We start from the raw sequence: 18,135 nt of genomic DNA, 5'->3' as shown, positions 1-18,135 counted from the left end.
AGAGTTGTCACTTGTATTGGTTTTTATAAGACATGATTGGAAGGAAGTGTAGGTGGGTGACCATACTAAGAGAATTCTGGGAAGAGGAAAGACTCAGTCTGCATTCACAACCCAGATACAGAGGAAGCAAGATGAAAATGCTGCACTGAGAAAAGGTACCAGTCAACATGGTTAAATATAGATAAGAAGTATGGATTAAGCTAAATTGTAATAGCTAGTTAATACTAAGCCTGAGCTAATAGGCCAACCAGTTTATAATTAATATAAGCCCCTGTGAGTTACTTTGGGACTGAACGGCTGTGGGATAAGGCGGGACAGAAACTTCCATCTAGAATCGTATACCTACCAATGAGTACAAAGAGCTATGAAACAGAAATTGTTTGCAAAGGTCACGTGGGGGAACGATGCTAATTTTCTTTCTCTGTTTTTTCTCTTACTCCATTCTGCATTAGTTTTTAATGTAAGAAAAAAAAAATTCCCATGATTCCATTAAAAAGATAAAATGGACTTCAGTCAGACCGGAAAGAAAGAAGACCAAGATTAAAGAATATAAACGCTAAAGCAGGGTCTTGCTGGTTTAAGTTATAAATAATTATAATTCTGAGCATGGAAAAAAATTTCTTTGGCCCACTATACCAGATATTTTAGTTTAAAGCAAGATTAGATAATAACCTGTTTCCTAGGCATATATAAAACAAAATGGTATTTTCTCCTTGTTATTTCAATACATAACTGACAAAAGGTTGAATTAAATAGTTATCTTAAAGTGTTCCGCATCCTGGAATTCGTCAGGATGGCCATTTAAGGTTCACCATTTTCTCCCTCAACACTGGCAAAATGTTTCCATCTTTTTCACTTCACATTTCCAAAGCTCCTAACCCGTGCCAAGCCTTAAGAACTCTCTAGTAAAACATTTCTCCTCCTCCCCTCTAAAAATAAGGATGAAAAGAGAAAGAATGGGAAAGATACACAGCATAGACACCTTCTTTTGTAGAAAATTATTTGTTTTTGACCCTCGATTTAATTGCTATAGCTTTTTTTTTTAAATTAGTAAATTCAGGAAGCATGTCTTTCTACTAACTATAAACCAAGTTATTTATAGTATTTAAATCTGTCAACATTAACACAGGCACACATGCATTTTCTATGAACACATACATTAAAAGGAAGAGTTCAAGATCAATGATTGATAAGCATACCTAACTTGGGACCTGACTTCATTATTTCTGATCTACTCCAATCCCAACTGTCAACTGACTCTGAAACCACTTGTGAGTTATTTAGTAAACAATACTTCCTTATATATTAATAATCACACATAAGTAACACTAATTGCTTTGCCAGAAAGTTATTAAAATTCATTTAACTTTAAAAATTAGTAGGTTGGCACAAAATGACCTACCCATGGAGAAAATGGTATTCTATAAAAGTGCAAGTACTCACTTGGGCACTTTTGATGTGCTGGGACACCTTCTCAAAGTTTCTGTTCAGCTCAGCTAATTTGGGTTCTACGAGTTCCCCACTGGCACTTCCACGGGCATTCATCAAGATGATGGCTTGTTCACGAACACTCTCAACCTGGAGGTTGACGTCATCCAGCTCAAACAACAAACGCTGATGGAAAAAGAAAGAGGAGAGAAAGAGAGAGAGATTATTTCAAGGGAAAAGTCAAAAACAAACATGGGTGTGATGCTTACTATGGACTCAAGGTATTTAAAATAAACATCTGTGGTTGTTAGGAAGAAATTTCAGCGCCATCAACCAGATGAAGAGCCGGTCACAGAAAATCCACGGCCGTCTGAGTTTCTCCCATCACGACAAATGCTCAAAAGTGAACTTCATGAGAATCCCCACACAACTGACAGCACAGGAGAACGGACCACAGCGTGTCATCCCTGCGACACTAGGGGCTGTCTACCTTCACGATTTCCTCCTGCTTGCTTGCTGGCTTTTTTTCAATCTCATCCAGTAGAGCTTCAGCTTGATACAGCCAGGTACTGATATGAGCGACATGGCCATCAAACATCTCCAGCTGATTCTGATGGCTCTACGGAAGAGTAAAATAATGCTGACACCATTAAATGAAATAGTAAGATGAAGATCTCAGACGAGATTTGAAAGGCCACCAAAGAGCACACTGTGTATCCCACAATTCTACACAACAAAGAACAACTGTATTTGCTACATTCTTACACACAGTTGGCTTGCTTCTGGTTTGGGGTTTCTGGAGAGAGGCAAGACTGCTTTATAGCTCTGGAGCTTGAACATGGGGCCTCACAGACTACATGACTGGATATATCCCCTTCCTTCTTTTTACTTTTAATTTTAAGACAGGGTCTAACTAAGATGTCTAGGATATCTTTGAATTTACTCTGTTTGCAGACTTTCAACTGGTGATCCTGCATCAGCCATTTTAGTACCTGAGGTTACAAACCTGTGCCACCAGACCTGACTTTTTTGTGAAAGAATGAGTGCTGGTTTGTTTTTTGGTTTTTGTTTGTTTGTTTGTGGTGGCTTTTTTTTTGAGACACAGCTTTCCGATGTAGGTTGACCTGGAATGCTAGAGCCCCCTGTCTTGGTCTCTAACATGCTAGGATTACAGGTGTGCATCTCCATGGCCATCTTTAGCTATGTACTTTTCTCTATATGGACATGTAGTGATGTGTCAGAGTATATAAGTGACCTAAAGTCAGGTGGATAATAGGTCATGGACTGAAATATAAGAAACTTCTGACCAATGAAGACCTAAGCACATGATCTCCTCTGCACTACATATACTGATTTGAAAAAATGCTCAACAGACAATTTATTCTTTTTTCTATCTCTATCGATTACAAGGGAATTATATAAGCTATATAAGTCCTATCAGATGTGTCAGAATAAAGTAGTACTTTGTAAATGATAACTCTCACTTCAGAGATTGGGGCTGCCATATGTTTATTACTGGTAGAAAAGGGTTAGCTAATACTATGAAAATGTAATAGTCATACAATCATAATCATAAAAAATTTAAATGGGAAGTTTAATATATTGCTATATAATACCACTATATGTTCAAAGTCATTTAATCATCATTAAATAATACAAGGCAGTAATTATAATAATGCCAATTCCATAAATGAGAAAAAAAAGAGTAGAGCTTTTAAGCAACTTCACTGAGATAAAAGTCAAGAATTTTATAGACCCCACCATTTGATATAATCTTTGCTCTGAGCTAGTGCATGACTAAGACATTATAAAGACTGTATACAATGTATACATAATATATGCATAAATACACATAGCATATATTATAATTACTATATGATATAATTAAAATGAAAGCATATTTACTAAATATTAAATGAAGAATGTATGTTCAATGCAAATATTTTACTTTCATAGAGGTATTGTAAATTCATCCACTTGATACCTTTTCAATAGAAAAATAAAATACAGAATAATACAGTCAATTTACGAGCAAAGCAAAACAAACCCGCGAGACACAGGAACCAGATTTCGAATTCTAATGGGGGCCAAATGCTTTAAATATAGCTACAAAGAGAAGGCATTACCACTGACGTGTTCTGGTAACATACCAGCAAGGTGTTGCACCAGTCCTCGGTCCAGGTCCGCACTCGACTCCACCCAGCATTGAGCACACAGAGATTCTCTTCCAGAACAGACTCACTGCCCGAGACCAACTGCTGAAGGGCAGCGCTACTCTCTGTAATGCCGTTTAGGTCAACTTTTTTCTTTTCCAGATCCTTTAGAATAGTCTGGGGGGGGGGAACAAAACCCACTTGACTTTCAGAATATCATAAAATTTACCTAACCTTGCCCCCCCCGTGTGTGTGTGTGTGTGTGTATGTGTGTGTGTACATGCATGTGCGTGTTTTAACTTTTCTCCTCCAGCAACATAAGAGTCTATGATTTTCTAGATTACTTGCAATGCCTCATAAAACTCAACACATCGACGTACCGAGAACTCTCAAGCAATAATGAAAATCAAAACGGTTAATAAGGCAGTCTGAAAAAGAATGTAAGGAGTTCAGATGTGAAAAAATGGATTTAAAAAGTCATAGGAGAAGCAGTAAAACACAAGCTTTGGATTTCAGCTTCACACCTACAGCGGGAACACTCTAGGTAGGGAAAAGCTGATGGGAACTCACCCACAAATGAAGCTTTAACAGGAAAGGGAACATGTATAAAAATGCAGTGTGGTGAAAACGCAAAATCTCTTGAAAGCAGTGGACAGAGGCACCTCTTAGTGCTGTATCTTTTTAAAACTCTTGCTCCTTTTTACTTCTCTCGTTCTCTCTCCGTGTGTGTGTGTGTGTGTGTGTGTGTGTGTGTGTGTACATTTGAGTGGGTGTGTGGCCAGAGGCATCAGACCTCCCGGACCTGCAGTTACAGGCAGAATGTTGTTGGGTCCTGAGAAGGAAACACTGGTCCTCTGCAAGGACAGCAAGAGCTCTCAACCACTGAGCCATCTCTCCAGCCCAGTGGTCCACTTTCTTAAGGCAACATTTATAGCAACAATTTCAGGTGTTCAAGAACCCATGTGAACTCTGTTTGCAAAGTCACATTTCGGAAAGGACACGAAACACAAATCTAAAAGCAAACCAAGGCTTAGACACTGTCTCGGTCATAACACTTAATGAGGTATCTAAAAGGCACTCAGATATTTCCTGTGCACATTCTCCTCCAGCAAACGAGAGAACAACTACAGACAGGCTCTGCGCAGCTCAGACTTGCTGCACTCCTGAAAGAAAGACTATTGAAAACAGTATTTAATCTATGGAGTAAAATAGATTACTATGTATATGTATACATATAATCTATATGTACATAGATTACATATAAAATCTATGGAGTAAAAAACTTCACTAATAAAAATGCCACTTAAACTTTAATCTTAAATATTGCACATAATATTCAAGTGAAGGAACTAGAAATGTTATAAAATAAATGCATTCGTTAAATCTGAAAACACACCATTGAAGAGGCGGGTGGTCATGCTCCACACCAACGTTCCTCTCACCCCACTGATGAGAATGTGTTGTGAGGTTTGTAGAGTCCATCTTCACGACTTCAAATTTGTAAAAGGATTAAGTGGGAATTCAGGAGTACATATTTCACAAGAGACAAACTCACCATTAGGTATGATATTTAACAAAAAATAGAACTCATAAGATCAAAAAAAAGGATGATCAAATATTAATACAGACAACTCAATATCACTCATACATTTTATATGTGTGTGTGATTAGTAAAAAGGAGAAAATGTGCACATCTACATGGTAATAAAAACAAAATAATATACAATAAATATATGGGTATATATGCAGAATGTTTAGAAAGAAAAAAAAAATCAAACATATATGGCAAAGTAAAAGAATTTCAGGGTTGGGAGAAAATGTGACATCATTGTCAATGAGGATTTAAGCCTATTGTGGTGCATGGTGGAAGATAGACTGAGGGGGCAGAGGTAGGAGGAGCTCCAGAGCTAGGCCAGCCTAGGCTCCACCTGGGGCTAGAAAGATGGCTCAGCAGGGAAAGGCACCTACTGTGCAAGTCTGGAAACCCAAGTTCAATCCCTGGAAACCACACACAAAGGTAAAAAGAGAAACACAATCTCTGGAAGTTATTCCTTGATCTCTACATCTGTCCCATTACACAAGGAAGTCTTTACTCCACACATACATGTGTCTGCGCACACGCAGACACACACACACATACACACACACACACACACACACCCCATAATGTACAACAGTAACAAATGCTTTTTTAAAAAAAATTTGAAAAGATTTAACAAGGCTAACAGAGCACCTGTATGGCATGTGCGAGAATCTAGGATTAATCGCCAGCCACAAAAAAAAAAAAAAAAAAAAGCCAAAAGATAAATTTTCACCTAACAAACCTATAAATTCGAACTAAATCAACACAAAATTTTTGTAACCAATTTGGGAACCATTACTATGAAAGTACATCAACTAAAAAATCATAAAGACAAGAGCACTTTTGCTTTTTCTACTTTTTTAATTTATTGATCTACTCATGTATCTTTTAGGCATGAGTACTCTGACTGCATGCATGCCTGCATGCCAGAAGAGGGCATCAGACCCCATCATAGATGGTTGGGAGCCACCATGTATGTGGTTGCTGAGAATTGAACTCAGGACCTCTGAAAGAGCAGCCAGTGCTCTTAACCACTAGGCCATCTCTCCAATACCGACAAGTATTCTTTAATGAGAATTACAATGGATAACAAAACGACAGCACTCAAGAGCTTTGGAACTAGAGGACGGGAATGGGTCAGAACTGAACAACAGAATGCAGTAAGAGTCTACTAACTGTCACATTAGACTAGAGAAAATGAACTCATAACTCAATAAACGATGTTAGGATCATCAGTTAGTTACTTGGCAGAAGCTGAGAGCCTTTCTTGTGATAGACCACAAATCAAACTCTAGATGGACTAAACTATTAAAGGATTAAAGAATGAGACCACAAAAGATTGTGAAGAAACTCTCCAGAGTAGAGCCTGCCCTTGTGAAACTAGAGGTAACAGGAATGGAGATCCAATAATTCCTTTCTTTAGAAAACTACTTATGTGTTTATTTAAGAAAAATTAAAGGGCAGAAAGTCAACTATAATGGCAAAGAAAGGGATTTTTAATACTACAGAACACAGTAAGCATTAATAAGCCTAACAAAGAAATCTAAATTAAGAGACTAATCTGGGGATTTTTAAAAAATGGTCAAAAATACAGGAAAAAATAGCTTTCAAAAAGGACTACAGGTGGCTAGAGCCATGGAAAAGGTTCTAATGAAATAACCAGGAAAGAATTTTCATGCTGCTGCCAAATGCTCTCTCAAAACCAAACAAAAACAGGAAGGAACTGATGCACAAGTGGTCCTTGTCCCTAAAGGACAGACTCACAGCACGTCTAAGATTTTAAAATGGACATACTCTTTAGCCTGAGAATTTTCAGGCTACGAAAATACACTCAGGAAACAATTATAAACTTACAAAGATTCAGTTATGGGTATGTATATTCTTCATAGAACTGTACATAATAATGAATATGGGCGGAGGTAAATTTAATATCCATGAGTGAAAAAAAGGCAAAAAAAATTAAAATAACATTTGTCTCTAATATATAATAGAAAACCAGAGGCTTAAAAAAAACCTTGTCAACATCACAATAGTTTTGGTTCGATTTTAGTTTGGGTCCAAAGTACAGATTGTGACTCTAGCAATTCAGAAAGCCAAGGAAAGTATGTGATTGATGTGAGATGGTGAACATTATAGAGTTAATAAAGAAAGAAATAATAGTGGGCCCAGGCCTGATCGCGTTTGCCTGAAATCCTCACAATCAAGAGGCTGAGGCATCAAGAGTCCAAGGCCACTCTGAGTTACATATTGAAGTCCGGTCTCAAAAAGAAAGGATGGCAGGGGAAAGAACTGAAGGGGGGAGAGAGAATGGAACGGTGGAGGAGAAGAATTATTTTCAAAGTGTACTAAACATAGATTATATTTTCTTCAAAAGCATGGGTCTAATAAAATCACGTGTGGTCCTTTTCTTTTTCAGTCATCCAGAATGTTCTGCATTTTCCTTACACACCCCCCTCTCCACTCTTCATCCGTCACACAATCCACAGCACAGGCACCATTTTCAGAAGCTATTTTCTATAGTGGAATACTCTTTCCAGTGAGACAGCCTGACCTCCTCCCATGTGTCCTCTCCATAGAGTATTCGGGAAGGGGAAAGTCGTTACTCAGTTACGTCAGAGTCCCTTCTCTTGAGAGTGACAGGAATCACGTACAGAGGACACTCAGCGAGACTCTATGCAACACGTTTCTGCAGCCGTTATGTATCTGCAGAATACTCTCAAGCGTACCTGCTTCTTTCATATGAAACAAACTAAGGAAAACAGAGGTCCTCTACCCCTCATTCAATCCTGTGTCCAGCTCAGAAGCGGGAAGCTGCAAGTTATCTCTTTATTCCAAATAAAAATATTTGGCTCAAGGAAAGTACTGTATGGATTTCTCTTTAAATTGTGTTATTATGATCACTGCATTAGCTATTTTGGATTGTAAAAATCATTAATTAGTATAAAATTATTGTATATAATTCAAAGACTGAATAAATAGTGGGAGAAAATGTCATAGATTTTCAAGGTGTTTAACTTAGTGTGCATAGCCCTGGATGTGCTGGAACTCACCATGTACATACCAGGCTGGTCTGGAACTCACAGAGATATGCCTGCCTCTGCTTCCCAAGTCCTAGAATTAAGCCATTGCACCACCATGCTCAGCTAAGGTGCTTAACTTCTAATATTTAAAATTTTCAAATATTACCTAAACATAAAGTATAAAAGACCTTGATGATTCATTTGAGCCTAATGCTTTTGGAAGATGAAGTGTTTACTAAGGCTGTGGTAGCTCAGCTGGTAATGTGCTTGTTGACCAATAATGAGCATGTGAGTTCAGATCCTGGGCACGCAAGTGAAAAGTCAGGAACACCAGCACACAACTGTCATCCCAGCACCGGGAAAGGAGAGAAAGAAGCATGCTGGCAAATCTAGCCAAATCAATAGCCTTCATGTTTAAAATGAGAGCCTGTCCCAAAGAAATCAAAGGATGTCTGAGGTCAACCTCAGGCCTACATACACAAGCACACACACTTACACACACAAACAGACACAGTACACACCATACATACACAAATACAACCATATACACAAATACACACAGTACGTACACACACATACACACACACAAATACACACAGTACACATGTGCACATGACTGTAATCCTGGCGTTGAGAAGCTGAGGAAGTCTGATTACTGCACATTTACAGTCATCCTGTGATACACAGTGAGTACAGGGCTAGCCCAGGCTACAGAAAGAAACCGTTTCTGGAAACAGACAATAAACAAACAAATTGTCTTTAAAATGTTCTTCCCAGAGGCTGGAGAAATGGCTCAGTGGTTAAGAGGACTGACTGCTCTTCAAGAGGACCTGGGTTCAATTCCCAGCACCCACATGGCAGCTCACAACTGTCTGAAAATCCAGTTCCAGGGGATCTGACATCGTCACACCAATGCACATAAAATAAAGATAAATAAGTCATAAAAAATTAAAAAGCAGTCAAAAAATAAAAAATAAAATAAAATAAAATAAAATGTTCTTCCCAGAACAGAAAATCAGGAAAGAAAGCAATGAAGAAAATCAGAAGCTATGGTTAATACGAAGTAGAGATCGTGTCCACCTAGGTTATCCCACACAAATGCCACCGTTGTGACACCAACTGCCATCCCAAGGGAAACTCACTTTAGCCCAGGAGATCTCTGTGTCCAGGTCACCAATCACACCTTCCGATGTGGACTTCTGCACCAGTTCTGCCTCCGTGGCAGAAAGCCATTCAGAGAGAGTGTCGGCCTCCTTCCTCATCTTCCGGGACAGCTGAGAGGCCCTTTCCAGGTCCTGCTTCCCTTCTGTCACCTGAACAAGAGATGTGGGGGAGGGGGACATGGTGACTAAGTCAAGGATGAACAAGGGGCCAAGAACACTGTAAGACAAGGATAAACAAGGATCGTGACTGAGCAAGGAAAGGATGACCATGAATGAGAATGAAACCAGAAAGGATGCAAACTGTCTCAGAGTCAACCCGAAGGCATCCATGACCGTTTTATTTCCATCAACGCAGCATCACCTGGATCTTGCCATTCCTTATACTGTAGTGAGCAAGTGTTGAGAAATCCTGGGCTGTGCATGCCAGGCTCTACTACTAACTTCTATGCTGAAGGGCAGAGTCCAGCCCCAAGACTGTTCTAAGGATCAAGTGAGAGAAATGCTTACACAGGGGACTTAGCCCAGGCCTTGGAGCAATAGTAAGGAAACAATAATCAGTACACATTATAATTTCAATGAGAAGATGGCTTAGCATCCTCTCAAAGAAGGGTTCAATTTAAAAGCATATGCACAGAGGGAGGTAGCCATGTGAGGGAGAAAAGCACTATTTTCTCAATTACATGTTTTATATGTAAGTCATAACCATATGACTTAAAAAGCAGATGACTATACACCATGAATCCTATTGTTCTGTTCTTCTAATTGACAGAAAGCAAAACGAGTTGAACCAATATTCACCGGTCTCTTTTCTTTTATTTAAGATGGGGACTCAATATTCCAGGTTGACAGTTGAGGAAGACCTCAAACTTCTGATCTTTCTGCCTCCATCTCCTGAGTGCTGGGATTATGGAAAAAATAGTCACCATGCCCCATTTATACAGTGTTGGAAATTAAGCCTGGGGCTTTGAGCCTGCTAGGCAAACGGTCTACATCCTGGGCCCTCATTAGCCCCTTCATGTAGATTCCACGATGTGCTAATGAATCTTAAATGTGTCACACAATAAAATCCATAATAGCTTCCTAGATGAGCAATACTCTCCCCACTTTTGTGGAAGGCAACACCATTAATTTAACAGATCTAATCCCTAAAATAACATGATAGTATTCTCAAACCAGGGAAATGACTCAAACCAGAAAGGTGAGAGAACTCATCTACCTTAAAGGGTACAACTGACTACCACACAAATTAACTGATGTATGGCTTACTTTGATAAGCACAAGTGTACAGATAGCAGGCAGAAAAATAACATGTTACATTTGAGATGAACTTTTCTTAGAAGATATAAAATGACAGAGAGACCAAATTAGTTCAAAAGTAACATAGGATCACACTCTGTTTCTCCTTTGGTGCAGTTTGACTTTTTTATGCCCAAATGGCTATTAATTTTTTTTAACTGAAATATTTTCTGATGGATTTCAATTCAAATCCATAACACTAAATCGACAGTACCTTATACAGATTGAAATGATAAACACTTGAATTACATGATGATTCTCTGACTTGACATGCCCAAGCAGCTATACAATCATCATCAAACTTAATGATAACAAAGATTTGTATATCAGGAAGAAAATAACTCATAGGTCAACTTATAAGAAAACAAACTTTTTCTCAACCTCATCAATGCAGGGAGAAGGGCAATGTACATGGGGAATTGGGCCATAGGAGGTTGTAAAAGTTTTACCTGAGTATTTGTTTTTTCTTGCGCTCAGCTATATAACCATTCCTTCTTGGTAAACATTTTAGAAACTCTCATGTCACACACACACACACAGACACACAGACACACACACACACACACACACACACACACACACACACACCTTCCCTAAAGACCAACTCTCTACTTTTATCACATGATCAAAGCTGCTCTCCACGGTGTGGCACTATTCCCTGACTTCTCACACATCCCTTACTAAATTCAATAACAGCTCCAATGGCAGCAGAGCCAACAGAATCACAACACAGTCACGATAGTCACAACACTCACAAAGCCAATGACTGAACTCATCGTTGAAATTCTACCTCCCTTTGCTTTGCAGAGCTCATCTCTATCCCCTATCATATGCCTATCACATCGTGTTATCTTTTTATTTATTTTAAAGTTACTTTGGCTAATTCATAACACTTGGTCAATGACCTCATCTCCCCCTCACCATATCGTCCCCCTAAATAATCTCATTAGTCCTGAAAACTTTACCGCCTATATGGAGATGACTCAGAAAACCCACCTGTTCAGCCCAGATATCCTCTTGGATCTTAGTGCAGCAATTTTCAATGTCCCTAAAGCTGCGACCCTTTATAACACAGTTCCTCATGTTGGGGTGACCTCCCCATCATAAAATTATTTGCATTTCTACTTCATAACTGCAATGAATTATAATGCAAATATGTGGTTTTCTAAAGGTCTCAGGTGACCCATGTGAAAGGGACATTCAACATCCAATTCCCCAAAGGGGTCGCGACCCATAGGTTGAGAATCACTGCCTTGGTGCCGGTATAATTACCTGACATCTCTCTCAAAAGGAGTTAGTTAGCATAGGAAAATATCAAACAGAAGCGTATGATTTCTACATGCACTTTTCTTTCTATCACCCTAATGTTCCATGATGACACCCAGTGGGCCACACAAGCAAACCTAAAACCTAAAGACCATGCCTTAATCTCTCCCTCCCTTCCACCAACAGGCTAATGGATCATAAATACATTGACATCACTTCCTACAGGGGTCTGACGTCAACCCATTCTAATGTCCACTCCCACCCACAGGGGCCCCACCATCACTTCTCACAAAGAGCACAAGAACGTCCCAGCTGGTCTCCCCACAGCTGTTCTGTTCCTCTCGATCCAGCATCCCAACTGATCTAAAGGCTGGAGAGAGGACCCAGTGACTAAAAGCACTTGCTATGCATGCATGAAGACCCAAATTCAATCCCAAGACTGTGCAAAACACTTGTCACAGTTGCACATTCCTATAACCCTGCAGTGTAAGAGATGGAGTCAGGATGATGGCTGGGGATTACTGGCTGCCTGCCAGGCTCCAGAAACTGTCTTAAAATTTAAATAAATAAGTAAACTAAGGTGCCAGAGCCAGACACCCATATTTCTCTGATACCCTCACTCTCACACCACGCATGCATGCGCACGCACACACACACACACACACACACACACACACACACACAACCTTTCTGTCTCTTTCCCCCAAAGATGTATACAAGCTTCTCTATAACCCTCCCCTGCATTCACCAAGGTTACTGTGACCTATTCTTCAAATCCCAGCTTATGCAGCCCTTCCTCAGAAAGTGTTCCTAACCCAAGTCTGAGCCTAATATTCAACCACTGTGGAAGAATTAAACTACTACCCAAGCTGAGTATGACGGAGCACACCTCTAATCCCACCACTTGGGAGGCAAAGGCAGGGGGATCTCTGTGAGTTTCAGGCCAGTCTGGTCTACAGAGCAAAGCCCAGAATAGCCAGCGCTACACAATAGAGAGACCCTGTCTCAAAACAAAGAAACAAAACACTATCTAAACCAGTTTTTCAATATTGTCAGGTTTGGCTTCCACGTGTTCTTTGGACTCTAAATTTTGGCGGTGAACTCTCAAAGACCGAGGAGGATAGTTTTTCTGTGGGACCCAGTGACTCCAGGCACTCAGAGAAATGGCCTATTGACTGTAACACCCTCTCAGCGGAGGATCTTAAGTCTCAGCAGCCTAAAGTAAGGGCTATCTACCACCTAACATTTACTAGATCAGTAGACTACTAAGGACTACCTACCACTTAACACTTAATAGATCCTGACATTAACAAGCCTCGGTAAACTTTTCAATTAAAAATTCAAAGGCAAGTAAGATTTATACAGAAACTACTACTCTGTTGAGGGTCCTTAGAATAACTTATATAAATGTCACTAGACGTGGAAAATAGAAACATTGATCTGCATTAAATATTAAAAATAACTATCTATATAATTACTAACAATTTTATTATTAATATGTTTGTAAAGAATACAAATATGATAGAGATGGAGGGAAAGAGATGGAGAAATCGAGAGATAAAAACAGGGAAGAGATGAAATGTCCCACCTGTGCGCCCAGGTCGTTGTAGAGAACCTTCAGGAAAGTTAGCTGCTCATCCATGCTTTTCGGGTTGTCTGTCTGCTGCTTCTGGACAATGTGCCTCCCTGTTTTGATGACAGTCTCAACTTCAAGCTTGACCTCACTCAATGTTTTATATAGTTTCTTTGAAAGAGAGGAAAATTTTAAATTGTTAATAGAAAAATTCCCCAATTGGCATCATTTCAGAGCGTTGCTTCTATGGCTGGGCAGCTAATATCTTGCCAAGGACATCAAAAGGCATTCTCTTTCTCAAACATGGTTTGAAGGTTGAGTCAAGGGAAGCCAAGGTTGCAAGGCTTTTTCAAATCAGATAAGAGAGCAATTAATAGAGTTTGGTTTTGTTTAAACATAAAACAAGATGGGTGTATTTAACTGTGAGTAGAAATCCTGGCATTTGTCATAAACACATCTCCCTCAAAAACTACGGGAAATGGCAGGAGGTCTATAGGAAGGCCTCTGTAGACTCACACTGTAGGGCTAGCAGACCACTCAGTGGGGAAAGACAGGCTTTCCAAGGTCCTTGGTTCAATTCCCTGCACCCACAGAAAAGCTTTAATTTCTAACACCATGACTAGAAGACAGCTGCCCCTGGATATCCTTGCCTGAAGAATGTAGAATCCCTAACACTTACTCGTCTATTTCTCTGAGGAAGTAAATCTACCATAACAAGTATAATTTACACCCTGAAAATATACCAAAACCTTTAAAGTACCAAGGTGGACATGGTTCTATGAAATGGGAGATCCACAACAGGTCATATTCCAAACTGCCTTCATCCCTGTCACCTTGAACCCCCTATCTCTGTCCAGGCAGCTTATCCATACCTCAGCACCCAACCCAAAACACTTTGAGGACACAAAGCCATTATCTGTGATGTCCAGAACAGCGGTGTCTGCCACCCTGTGCCAATGAAATGCTGACAACACTTGCATGGAATTCAAATGTATCCTCCCCGTGTTCTTTTCCACCCACGGAAGAAACAAACAGTAGAAATGACAGTCTCAGCAAGGCCCAATAGCGCCCCCTAAACTCCTCTCAGAAGACTGCCAGGCTAAGCTCAGATCCTCTCACTAACCTCCTCATGTAGAAAATTCTGTTCAACGAACTACAGAGAATGAAACAATAAGGTCTTATTTCTCATTCCTCTCATCCCCTCTTAAGTTTAAACTTTGATTTCAATGTCATTTTCCCAGCAGAACAATTTTTTTTCACTCTATACTATTCCTGATATCCACATTAGATGGGGTGTGTCTAGTGACGTCAGACTTACCAGTGCATCCTGCAGAGGTCCTTCCCACTTCATGTTGTGATTTACGTGTTTCTTTGTATTTTGAATACATGTTATTTATGTTCTTAATTTACTGCCTTTACCTGTATAGACCATAACCAATGCTTTCGCCTCCTCCTATTTCTCTTATATCTTTTAATTGTCCTGGGAGAGCCATTTTTCTTATTTTTGAACATGTTTTCTCCATCATCCATGAGGTCTGAACTCAGGAGTAGGAACAGACGCTCTGGACTAACCCCTAAGAGCAGCTCTGGCCATGGGAGCTGCCCTCAGGCTCACCATGCACTTGTCTAGGTGGGTCTGGATGATGTCAGGGTCGACGTCCTTCACGTCCAGGACGTGAAGCTCGGCTTTCACTCCGTCCAGCACACGTTTGCAGTCAAGCATTCGCTGCTCGAAATTTGCAGGCTTCTGGAAGAGCTGGAACTTTGTGGACACCTCTCGAAGTTTCCTCTGTTTGCAGAAATGAGAGTAAGTCACTTGTGATCTCTCTCATTAGACACTGGTAAAATACATAATGCTGAAAGATTTTTCAAAATACAAGCCCACCCAGGAAAGCCCAAAGGAACTGGGGAGGTTCTGATCATGTAAAGGAACTGCTCAGTGCCATGGATGAGCAATGTCCAATATCTCAATCTCAAAAATAAGAAATCTGGATAGAGATGGTGTCTCTGGAATGAAAGCCCATTAATTTTCTCACCTGTTCAAGAAACTCTAGTTCATAAACATAGACCTCAAATCCCACTGGCCACAAGTTAGGAGTGCAAGTCCATTTCAGACCACCCACTAACCACCTAAGTAGTCCTTCATCCTACCCAAGACAGCAGCCTCTGTGGTCAGAGCATGGTCCATACAAAGCCAACTGGTAGGCTACACTCTCTCTCCTCAATCTAACTATTAAAACTCTATATTTTACTGCTGCCAAGAAGGTGCAATGACCCCTTAACACTCCATCGCCACCTTATTGTCTGCATCATATTACAGAGTAAAGGTACCCAAGAAGTCAAACCTTTCTGTTTTGCTTTTCTATACCTGCCGTATATAAAAGGCAAAAGGGAAAGCCGGGTCATTACCTGCAGCAGGTCCACCTGACTTCCTCCTCTAGCAGTCCTGCCATCAGGGGAGGTGGGGGGCTGGGAGCGGAGATTCCTTCTCAGCTCCTCCAGCGTGAGTTCATGGGCTGAGATCTCTGCTTGGATCTTCTGCCAGGAGGACAGGAAAGAAATAGGGGCATAGTGTTTTAAAGCACAGAAAGAAGCCAGGGGGTAGAGGTTCATGCTTGCAATTCTAGCACTCTGGAGGCTGAAGCAAGAGGATTGCTGTGAGTTTAAAGCCAATCTTGGCTACATAGTAAGCTGCAGGCAGTATGATATTATACAGCAACAACAATAAGCTACAGAAAGAAACAATGATACAGAAGTTCAATATAGTCATACAATGCCGAATCCTGTATGTGATACACTGTAATAAGCTTGGGGAAGGACGCATGCTAATAACATAGACTGTGGCACTGTAAACTACTGTGTGTCTTTGCATGTCATTTCTGGTGTTCACATCTGATTTATCCAGAATAAACTGTCTGAACTCTATAGCTAAAAATAGCAATAAAAATATGCCATTTTCTAATGCAGAAAATGTGTGCAGGAGCAGGAGAGATGGCTCAGCTATTAAGAGCACTAGCTGCTCTTCCAATAGGTTCATTTCTTAGCACCTACACAGTGGTTTACAAAGGTTTGGCTCCTGTGCCACGGCACGTAATGCCTTCTTCTGGTATCTGTGGGCACTAGACATGAACATAGTGCACATATGAACATGTAGGCAAAATACCCCTTCACCTACAACTAATAAAATGTTAAAGAGAAAATGTGTCAGATTCTCACCCAGAGAACAAGAACAGTTCAAATTCAAAGGTTGTTCCATAAAGAGTGTTCACCATGGTCCTGGCTCTGGCCGGTGAGGAGCCGGCTACTAGGGCTCTTTCTCAGAACACAAAGGCTCTCGACTTGAAAGCAATACCTGAGCTTCCTGTGGCAGCTGGAAGGCATCGATCCTGTCGGTCAGGTATGTGGTGAGCTGTTTGTCCAGCTCCCCCAGGCTCTCCTTCAGCACCTGAAGCATGTGGTCGGTCTCACGGAGGGCCTGGAGCTGCTTCTCCAAAGAAATCTGTTTGCTCTCCGCCTGCACAGAAGAGACATTTCCTTTGTAACTGCTCAGCACAAATATAAATAGCTGGCTGTGCTTTCTGGCCATGAAGATTACAATAAAGTATTGGTTCAAGACTGCAGCTTTCCATATAAAAAAATAATAACTATCAATAATAGGAATGTGGAGCGCATGTTCTTCCAGCGCCTCGTGGACACAGCAGTTGAATCTCTCATTTTTTTTTTTTACTTCTTTCTGCTAATGCATACAATCACAAAACACAAATATGAAACGATCTCCCATAGGACATATTAAATAGAGAATAAAAATTCCTATTTAGGGAACCAGCTCAATGGTACCTGTTGCCCTTGTAGAGAACCAGGGTTTTTGTCCCACCTCAAACTTGGTGACTCACAACCATCTTTAACTCCAACTGTTGGGGATCTGACACCCTCTTCTGGACTTCATAAACACCTGACACACATACTGTGTATATTCATATATGCAGATACTCATATACATAAAACATTTTAAATTAAATAAACCCTGCACTTTATCTTAAAATCTTTTATTTGTTAGAAATATAAGGCAATTGTAAGAAGCACCAATGCCTATCCAAAAATAATAACATAATAATATATAGTAAGGATGTCTATAAATATCTAAAAACTTTTTTCTAAAATTGAGAACAAATTCTACAGGTGCATGTGTATCGTACCACTAATTGCCTCACATCTTTGAATTATGGTCAGTGCTATTTACAGTCTAAATCTCAGCAGTTGTTATTTAGTAATCTGTTAAAGCTATCTAATTATCTACCTTCTTAGAAAAGAACAATGCCCCTTTTCTTATCACTGATATGAACATGCATGTTGACATACAACCTGGGTATGAGCTGAGGGAAGTTGTTTTCATAACAGTTAATAAATTCTGATGGCCCTGATGGTTCCTAGGATATAGATATAGGAGTTATTATTCTTTTTTTTTTAGATTTATTTATTATGTATAATATTCCGTCTACATGTTTGCCTGTAGGCCAGAAGAGGGCATCAGATCTCATTATAGATGGTTGTGAGCCACCATGTGGCTGCTGTGAATTCAGGACCTCTGAAAAAGCAGACAGTGCTCTTAACTTCTGAGCCGTCTCTACAGCCCCCTATTATTTTAAAATAGAAC

The 18,135-nt window shown here is 40.0% G+C and overlaps 1 protein-coding gene across 7 annotated transcripts in view; it reads right to left on the bottom strand.

Moving 5' to 3' along the window:
- The window catches only part of Utrn (utrophin), a 504,577-nt gene that overhangs the window by 292,621 nt on the left and 193,821 nt on the right, over nt 1-18,135 (bottom strand). For all 7 annotated transcript variants that reach the window (XM_087911817.1, XM_087911819.1, XM_087911818.1 and 4 more), the window contains 8 exons: nt 16,834-16,995; nt 15,891-16,019; nt 15,097-15,270; nt 13,497-13,652; nt 9,326-9,496; nt 3,579-3,758; nt 1,919-2,047; nt 1,444-1,614 (listed from right to left, as the gene is read on the bottom strand). In XM_087911817.1, coding sequence (XP_087767943.1) covers nt 1,444-1,614; nt 1,919-2,047; nt 3,579-3,758; nt 9,326-9,496; nt 13,497-13,652; nt 15,097-15,270; nt 15,891-16,019; nt 16,834-16,995 — 1,272 coding nt within the window. The remainder of the gene's footprint in view (nt 1-1,443; nt 1,615-1,918; nt 2,048-3,578; nt 3,759-9,325; nt 9,497-13,496; nt 13,653-15,096; nt 15,271-15,890; nt 16,020-16,833; nt 16,996-18,135) is intronic.

Source organism: Myodes glareolus, chromosome 1, assembly GCF_982192425.1.
Source record: "Myodes glareolus chromosome 1, mMyoGla1.1, whole genome shotgun sequence".
Lineage (NCBI taxonomy): Eukaryota > Metazoa > Chordata > Mammalia > Rodentia > Cricetidae > Myodes > Myodes glareolus.
The sequence above is the reverse complement of the archived record's forward strand: the minus strand, read 5'-3'. Positions and strand labels throughout refer to the sequence as shown.